Source organism: Otolemur garnettii, unplaced genomic scaffold, assembly GCF_000181295.1.
Source record: "Otolemur garnettii isolate 467f Iridium unplaced genomic scaffold, OtoGar3 scaffold00022, whole genome shotgun sequence".
Taxonomy (NCBI): domain Eukaryota; kingdom Metazoa; phylum Chordata; class Mammalia; order Primates; family Galagidae; genus Otolemur; species Otolemur garnettii.
Window position 1 is genome coordinate 16492979 of NW_003852417.1, and position 9967 is coordinate 16502945.

The window sequence follows — 9967 nt, forward strand, 5'->3', positions numbered from 1 at the left end:
CCACAACGCCCGGCTATTTTTTGGTTGCAGCCGTCATTGTTGTTTGGTGGGTCTGGGCTGGGGATACGAACCCGGGGTCTCTTTCTTTTGCTATTGCTCAGACTGGCCTTGAATCCATGAGCTCAGGCAATCCACCCACTTTGGCCTCCCAGAGTGCTAAGATTACAGGCATGAGCCACTGCACCTGGCTTCTTGTTTGTTTTTAAATGCACCATTCTGATGATTTTAAAAGAAAGCAAACTTTAAGAAACTAGTCGAAGGCAAACACAAAATTTCTTTTCAATTATAGAGAATTCATATGGGGATACTGAAAGATTATTATGGGCCAGGCACGGTGGCTCATGCCTGTGATTCCTGTATTCTGGAGGGAATCACTTGAGGTCAGGAGCTTGAGACTAGCCTGAGCAAGCAAAACCCCATAAAAATAGAATAAATTAAGGGGGTGTGGTAGTATATGAGAGGCTACTTAGGAGGCTGAGGTAGGAGAATTGCTTGAGCCCAGGAGTTTGAGGTTGCAGTGAACTATGATGATGTCACTGCATTCTACCTGGGGCAACAGAGTGAGACTCTAACTCAAAAAAAAAAAAAAAAAGAATATTATGGAGGGCATATCCCTAGAGTAAAACCTTACAGAAACATAATTTATAGGATTTCCCCTGATAGCCATTACACTGAGATCATCTTTCATTTGGACTAATACAGTTTTTGTATTTTTTTTTTTTTAAGACAGAGTCTCACTATGTCACCCTTGCTAGAGTGCCGTAGTGTCACAGCTCACAGCAACCTCAAATTTTGGGGCTTAAGTGATTTTCTTGCCTCACCCTCCCAAGTAGCTGGGACTACAGTTGCCTACCACAACACCTGGCTATTTTTTTGTAGTTGCAGTTGTCACTGTTGTTTGGTAGGCCCAGGCGGGTTTGAATCCGCCTGCCCCAGTGTATGTGGCCGGTGCCCAAGCCACTGAGTTACATGTGCTGAGCCAGTACAGCATTATTTTTGACCACTGAGGTTATTGCTGTTTTTACATGCAGTCTATTAAAAAGGTAGAAACTGGATCTCTCCAATTTTTCTTTTTTTTTAAAATGTTATTTATTTATTTATAGACACAGAGTCTCACTTTGTCACCCTCAGTAGAGTGCTGTGGCATCACACTGCTCACAGCAACTTCCAACTCTGGGCTTGGGCAATTCTTTTGCCTCAGCCTCCTGAGTAGCTAGGACTACAGGCACCTGCCACAATGCCCGGCTATTTCTCCAATTTTTCCTGCATTTTTGTTATTGTGCATGTTCTTGTCTGATGTTGTGATTTATGTCTTGCAATGAGTTCCAAAAGAAACCTCATATTTCTGGCATGGGGCTTGAGCATCGTTGTATTCGTAGAATGAGGCTCCTGGCTATCATAAGACTCTGGAGACACAGGTCTGACCACATTCAGGAGGAGGAAAGGAAAACCTGAGGTGTCCCTGAGCACATAAATAGGATACTGTCTGGAAACTTATGCTATTTGGTATCTGCGGCCATGAAAAGCCAGCTCTACGAATTATGTAATTCATGTCCACATAGTCTATGACAATCTCATCCTGAATAGAAATGAAATATGCTGAAATCCTAAGGACTGCTTCATTAAGGCCGGGCATTTTGTTCCCACATAGCCTCTACTTAAGTCGCTGTGCTTCTTGATACGTTACAGAGCTCAACCTTCCTTTCCGGTCTGTGCCCTGGCTCCCTTTGGACTGCTGGTTGTCAGTCCTTGGATGGTCTATAATAACTATCTCTCAGATTGACTAATTCCATCCAGAAAGAGGTGTTAGATGAAGATGCTGACTTTATTTATTTTGAGACAGAGTCTCATTATGTCACCCTGGATAGCATCTCAGTTCACAGCAACCTCAAACTCTTCAGCTTAAGTGATTCTCTTGCCTCAGCCTCCCAAGTAGCTGGGACTACAGGTGCCCACCACAATGCCCAGCTATCTTATTGTTGTTGCTGTGGTTGCAGTTGTCATTGTTGTTTCAGCTGGCCTGGGCTGGGTTTGAACCGGCCAGCCTCAGTGTATGTGGCCAGCGCCCTACCCACTGAGTTATGAGCTATGGGAGCCGCATAAAATGCAGACTTTAAAATAAAATCTTAATCCAGGCATATTAGATTATGTGAAGCAGCTTTTGAAACTGCAGATACCGTTTTTGTGACTGACAATTACAGCTGGCCACTTATAATTGAGCCTAGGGCTTAATACTGCATGCCCTAGGGTTAGTCCTCAGGGTGTGTCCTTTCCAGAGGTATATGATTATTAATGCTCCTGAGTGCTTTTTAGTTTTCTTAAACAATAGAACATTTTCCAGAAAGCCCGATTCCTCCTAACAGCTGCCAGCAACTACATTCAGCTGTGGCCACTGAACACAGCACATAGTACATACAGAGTCCCCTGTCACTGGCACTTAGGACTGTCATGTCCGCAGGTGACTCAGAGTGACAAAACTCTTTCCATCAGAGTAAATGATAAGAAGAACTCAGATAAGTAGTCCCTACTTAACAGTGTTCTTTAAATGAACATAAAACCTAACAGCTGAATTCTTTCACTAATCTACCTTATCTGCCTGGTTTTGAAATGGAAACATCCCTGCTTTGGAGTCTGAGTCTGAAAGCTAAGGGTGTTTAACACTAAAAAACTAAAGTCCAAGGATAGCAAGGGTATTAAAAGCTAGGTAGGTGGGACAGATATAATTGTTTTGTATTCTTCCACAAATTTTCCATTCCTCCTTGAGAGGGTCTTATTTGTAAATCATTCTGTCTCTTAAACTCACTTGTTCTTTCATTTCTGATTACTTCCTAAATAGTAAAGATAATAAATTTTCACATGAATCCCACAAGGCAGATATTATTGTTGCCCCCACTTTATAGAGAAACAACTGAAGATAAGAATAAGTTTAAGGTCAGGTCTGGCTTGAAAGCCTATGTTCCTTGGTGCCATGTCTTTGGTCCCAGTAGCATCCTGTCCACTGGTTCTGTTCTCAAGTGCTGGAAACTGGATATAAGGAAAAGTCAAGCCTGTGCTAATGCTGGCACCACCACACTGTGCTCCCCTGCCGGGCGTGTTCTGAGGCAGGAGGCAAGTCTGACCTGATAAGCTCCTGAGTCTCCACGTGGGAAATGCTGCGTCATCAGGTTACTCTGATTTGTTAAGTCCCCCCTAAACCCTCTCTTGTGGGGTAGCCCTCCAGTTTACTCCTTAGCGTCCTTCTAAGGCTATTTCCCAAAGTTGCTTGATGACAAGAATTAGCTGGAATACTTGTTTAAAATGTGGCTTCTTAAGATCCTATCCTTGGTGACTCCGATTCACTGAATCTGATGGGGTCCCACAAAATCTGTATTTTTAACAAGTGACCCAAGTGATTTTTCCCATGGTCAAGTTTGAGAAACATTACTCTAGGAATTTTAGCCAATGGGAACAAACACTATTGGTCTTAGGTACTATACATCAAGTCAAAATGCTACTATTAAAATGCCATTAAGTGGGTATTTCTATAGCTGAATTAACTCAAGGCAGTCAGGACACATAGCAGAGTGGTGTTTGGTTTTTCTTTTCCCCAGGAAGAACTTGAGGGGTGGGTTGGAATGTCTTTTGTGGTTTTCTTCTTTTTGAGTGATGACTATTAGAAAGAATTCTTTAATGGCTGTGCCCTTGAGGAAGTGTCTGCATTGCTTTGGTCATGGAACAGCTTACATCAAATAGAAAGTAAGCCTTTTTATATCATTCTTTTCATAAGCCCCGCCTAAGAGAATTTTGGAGGAGAGTGAATTAAATAAAGAGGAGAAAGAAGTACACAGTTCTCATTCCTTGAGGGCCCCTAAAGCAAACTCCCTGTACTTAGAGAGAGGGAGTCAGGCCTTTCAACTTAAATATTTATGAATCATATACAGAATGATTTAGGAGTATATTTTGTAAGGGATTAATTCAATTTACATAGTTTAATCAGAAAGCAGAAATGATCTTTGACACTCAAAGAACTCAAATGCAAAACTGTTATAACTCATGATTATCAAAATATTGTTTCAGGTAAAAAAAGATCTCAAACACGCTAATCTGCTCTGACATTATGATCACTGCTTGTCACAAATGAAGTTTCCACCTGAGGGACCACTCAAAGCCAAACTTCAATTGCTATATTTAAGAGTAAGTGGCGGGAGGTGTGGGGGGGGAAGGAAGATAAAAAGTAGAAATAATATTAAAAGACATTCAAGGGAAGAGAAAGGAAACTGGTTCTTTCTGTACTGTGGAACAGTACTGTGGAACCTCATTTTTTGGGGGGTGGTTTGCAAATCAGTAGGAGAGGCCTAGATGCAACTCTGAGGCACCAGACGTACATACATACCTCTTGGTGGGAGTGGGCACTCCAGAGGACATGTGGCTAACCATAGTGTCATTCATATTAGTCAGAGGGCGAGGAGGACTGAAAGAAAAGACATTTACCTTATATTAATAATTACCAACACAACTAGGGGAAACAAGTGAAAAACTGATAAGGGCAAAGGAACCAGCTATCATTCCTGATAAGCACAGTGCAACTCATGGGGAAGGGGGTAGAAATTGACACTTCAAGCTGAAGTAAATTCAACAAGAAGGGGTTTTCTCTCACAAAGCCACAGGACCATAGTGCTGTGGTATGTCAGGAAAACAACTAATTATAACCTCACTACTACCGGACTTAACTTTGGTGGCTTCTGCTTTGTCATTTTAGTACGTCAACATCTCAATTCTGAGACAGTTAATTTCACTACATTTTCAATACAGGATTACTGGGTGCTTGGCGTTCATGTATATCACAAAAGTACGACATAGGTGCAACCTTTTCCCAAGATCTGTCAGAGCTTACTGCCTTCCCTCAGACTCAGCTTGCAATTTTTTTTACTGAAATACTTATACTGTTAAATGCCAAATTAAAAAATAAGACTCTGGAAAAAGATGCTTTTACCTATCTTTATTGGAATCTTAACAATGAATCTAAATTTTATACCTATACTATAATTCTTCGGTCCCCAACCCCCAGGTTGCAGATTGCTCCCTGTCAGTGGCCTGTTAGGAACCAGGCTGCACAGGAGCTGAGAGGCGGGCAAGTGAGCAAAGCTTCCTCTGTATTTACAGCTGGTCCCCTTCACTTGTATCACTGCCTGAGCTCTGCCTGTCAGAGCCCTCTACACCAGCTGTGGAAAAACTGTCTTGGATGAAACTGGTCCCGGATGCCAAAAAGCTGGGGACTACCACCCTAATTGGAATGCTGTCTTTTACAACCTAATCCAAATTTAAATTTGAAGGTAAGCGGTTTTTTGTTAACTAGTCTTAGGCTGATGGTTTTTCAGGCTCAAGGTCTCTTATGAGTCCCTAGAATAAAAGAATTCAGACTTAGTCAAAGGGGTTTATTATCTAACCTTCCAGCCATTCTTCAACCCCTCTCCCTCCATACCAGAAAAGTTTCCGTCTTGCACCTGAAGCCACATGACCACTACTACATACTTCTCCTGAGAAATCTGTTATTTCCTCTTTTAAACTAGAAGAAGTATAGTCATGCATCATATAACGTCATTTAGGTCAATGATGGACCCCAAATAATAGATTATAATATTGTGTTTTTACTATACCTTTTCTTTGTTTACATATGATTAGATACACAAATACTTACCTTTTTGTTACAAACATCTCCAATTCAGTGCAGTCACCTGCTGCCCAGGTCTGTAGCCTAGGAGCAATCAATAGGCTAGAACATATAGCCTGGGGTGGAGTGGGCTAAACCATCCAGGTTTGTGTAAGTACACTCCATGATCTTTGCACAACACAAAATTACCTAACAATGCATTTCTCAAAACATAACCAATTTCATTTCTAGGTAGGAATTTTATTTGTTTATTTATTATTTCCCATCTAACGGACAGGATCCAAGACAGAAAGTAATCTGTAGGCAACAGATTTAGGTCTCTTGACTTTTAAGCCATAGTTAATGCTTATGGTTCTACATTCCTACCATTGTGTGACAATTCCAAAAGACATTCAGAAGCGAAACATGCCTTTCTAGGCTAGAATTCAGTTCTGACTTATTTATCTGACTACCTGTATTCCAGACAGATATCCAATTATGTCCCCCAAATTTTCAAGTCTATTAATGCTAGTGATTGCTATTATCAATTAATCAATTGTTTTAGGTTGATTAATGATAGAAATGAACACAGATTAGCTACCTTTTAGTCTTAAATTTATATTTTTGCCTCTGGTTCTTTCGAATGAATTGGCCCACTGGACCCAAATCAATCATAACAGCTTCCTGGTCCTGGAAATAGACTGGGCTTTCTGTCTTTAATGTTTTTATTATTATTAGATAAGGACATTTTCATAGTGCTTTCAGATTTAGTAACAGTTATCTAGTATATTTCAATATTAAAGACAGGACTGAATTAAAGTTTCTTTCTGACATTCTCAGAGAAAAAATGACAATAAAATTTTTTAATTCCTTATACAAGGATCCATGTAATAAAATTTCATGATTTGCAACATTTTGTTTGGTCTGACGCCACAGAAGTTTTTATAATCATGTCCATGTCTTGGCAGGAATCCTGTTAAACTATTAAGGCACATACGTATCAAAACCTCTTTTCTAATATTCAAACCAGACAGTAATGATTACATTATAAACCATAAATGCATTATAACTGGCCCCCAAATAACACACCCTTTCTGAAGTCCTACCATGTTTTGCTGGCAGGTGTATGTTTGCAATTCAAGATAAAGGAGGTATTTGCAAACTTAAAAGTCTTTAGGACAGGATCTCTGTAAGAGCCACCATTTACTGCACAGCCAACAGCTCCGATGCATTCTCAGATGCAACACATCAAAAAAAATGACTGTTCACACAAAACCAAAACAAAATAAACTTTATGGTTCTTCTAAGACACAGATGAAAAGAATATTTCCAGGTGTAATGCTGACATTAATGACACAAGTTCAAGAACCCTAAAAAGACAGAAGTGTCATAACTCATCATATTAGTTTTGATCTTTAATATTTAAGACCAGTTGAATACCTTGAAAATGTCACCAGATGTTCTATAGCTTCCTTTGGTGACTAACTCAGCAAGTTATCTTTAAACACTAGTGAGTGTCCTGATACCAAATGGTCACCAACAATCACTTGGCCCAGAAATCTGGGAGGTTCCTTTGTTAAGAAGACATGGCAGGCTGGGCACCCGTAGCTCAGTGGTTAGGGTGCCAGCCATGTGCTCTGGGGACTGGTGGGTTTGAACCCAGCCTGGCCTGCTAAACAAATAAACAAAAAAAGATAGCCAGGTGTTGTGGCACATGCCTGTAGTCCCAGATACCAGGGAGGCTAAGGCAAGAGAACTGCTTGAGCCCAAGAGTTGGAGGTTGCTGTGAGCTATGATACCATAGCATTCTACTAAGAGTGACAAAGTGAGACTCTGTCTCAATGATTTAAAAAAAAAAAAAAGACATGCCAATTTTTGTTTTCTTCCAATGAGGAGATAGAAGCAGATGGATAATACACAGAGAAGATAAACTGCTAGTCAGAAGGGGTGGTTTTTAAAAGCCTTCGAGTAAATCTGTTACTTCTTAATTAAAGGGACAGAGGCACTGTTACTGGGAGCCTACTCATAAAAGCTGAGATTATCTCAAAGACCTAACTACATGTACATGGAAAGAAATATGCAAACAAATCATCCTAATGCCATGTAGTGGGTGTGTGGAGGGTCAGTGGACTACAGCTGACCCTCCATGTCTGTGGGTTCAATCAACTGCAAATGGAAGATATTTGGCAGAAAAAATTTCCAAAAAGCTTTGGAAAAACTTTTGGAATTTTCCGAGTACTAAGAGTACTATGCTGAATACATGCAAATATAGTGATATATAGGCATTACATTAGGTATTTTAAGTAATCTGGAGATGATTTAAAGTATGTGGGAGGATGTTCAAAGGTTATATGCAAATACTATGCCATTTTATATAAGGAACTTGGGCATCCTTGAACACTGGTGCCCATGTTGGTCCCGGAAGTAGTTCCCTCATGGATACCAAGGGATGACTGTCCAGTGTTGACAAGTCACAGAAGAAGAGCAGTTCTCCTTCCTGGAGGAATGAAGGGGGAGAATAGTCAGGGAAAGCCTCAGAGGTGGAGTAACATTGAGAAAAACACTTCCCTAGATACCTAGGTATCTTCTACCCCAGATAGAAATGGCATGAAAAAAAGCACAGAAATCCCAAACACAGGGCATACTGGGTCCAACTTATCTGGTTAGACTCAGAGGCACCTGCAGGAGACAAGATGAAAATGCACCTGGGAAGGGAGACTAGGGCCGGGATGGGAATGAAGCTCGTTTTAGCACCAGCTAAGAAATCTGGACTTCATATGGTAGTAGGAATGCACTGAAGCACTCAATGTTTTTAAGCCAAAAAATAATGTGACTATGGTTGGGCTTTTAAAAGGGTAACTCTAGAAGCTTGCAAATATTGATTTTTATCAAGAGTACATGTAGAAATCATCTGGGAAGCTTTCCGTAAAGTAAGATACCCAAGCCCTCCCCTCGGTTTGGTAAATCTGAATTTCTAGGAGAGAATTCTTTCTAAATAACTATTTAAAAATAATTTATGGAAGACAGATTTGGAAAGAGGAGGGCATGGAAGCTGAGAAGCTAGGCAACTGTCTAGCTCAGTGATGATGAGGGTGGAGAGTGGTAACGGTGAGGTAGAGACAAAAGGAAAGACGTGGTGACTAAGTCCCAGGGTCAGGGAGTGAAGAATAACTGAGATTCTTCACCTTGGCTACCAGGGAGACAGTGATGTCAATATCCAAACTAGGAAACACATGAGTAGGAAAAAGGAATTGTGTGTTTGACTGGAAGGGGACAGAATGAGCAGGAAGGAAGGCTGAATAGGATTTTAGTTTTGAAACTGTTGGATTTTAAGTGCTATTGGTGAGTAAGAGCATGAAACCCAGGTAAAATGTCAAGTTTGAAAGAATTTTAGTGTCATGCAGTGGCTGTTCATCTGAGGGTTCTGATCACTATAAAGCTGCATTTATATTTACTGTTTTTGGATGGAGGAGGATAGGTTTGGGGAAATATCCAGTAAGAGGGTGGCTTACAATGCATAGTTATTGCGTAGATACATCTACTGCAAAGTAAAAATTTAGCTCACTGGTAGAAATTATTTCCTTTGTGATTAGACAACTTCAATTTTTCTGTGGATACTCTGAAAGACAGACTAACCTACAATTAAAATTTCTACACAAACAGCTGGGTGCCCGTAGCTCAGTGATTAGGGCGCTGGTCACATGCACTGGGGCTGGTGGGATTTGAACCCAGCCCAGGCCTTCTAAAAAACAAACAAACAAAAAATAAATAAAATTTCTACAAAATCGCTCTTAAGGGTTTTAAAATTATCTCTAAGAATAGATGATCTATAACTCTTGCCTTTAAATATTTTTCAGGGCAGATTATAAATAACTGTTTTTTTCCTTTAGCAAATTTTTGGAGGGTCTCCATCAGGTGGTAGCCACCATGCTACCTTCTGGGGATAAAAATTAAAACGATGAAAACCTAAGTTTTATGTACTCTGGGAGGCTGAGGCAGGTGGATTGCCTGAGCTCACAGGTTTGAGACCAGCCTGAGCCAGAGCGAGACCTGGTCTCTCAATGACAGCTGGGCGCTGGGCAGGTGCCTGTAGTCCCAGCTACTTGGGAGGCTGGGGAAAGAGAATTGCTTAAGCCAGTGGGTCTCAACCTTTGTAACAATAAAAATACATCCTGCATATTAGATATTTACATTACAATTCATAACAGTAGCAAAATTACAGTTATGAAGTAGCAACGAAAATAATTTTATGGTTGGGGGTCACCACAACATGAGGAACTGTATTAAAGGGTCATGGCATTAGGAGGCATTAGGAAAGTTGAGAAGTAGTGGTTTAAG

At 40.5% G+C, this 9967-nt stretch overlaps 1 protein-coding gene across 7 annotated transcripts in view; it reads right to left on the minus strand.

Moving 5' to 3' along the window:
* The window catches only part of DTNB (dystrobrevin beta), a 240452-nt gene that overhangs the window by 84024 nt on the left and 146461 nt on the right, over window positions 1–9967 (minus strand). For all 7 annotated transcript variants that reach the window (XM_003787445.3, XM_023511873.1, XM_023511870.1 and 4 more), the window contains one exon: window positions 4373–4450. In XM_003787445.3, the coding sequence (XP_003787493.1) occupies window positions 4373–4450 (78 nt within the window). The remainder of the gene's footprint in view (window positions 1–4372; window positions 4451–9967) is intronic.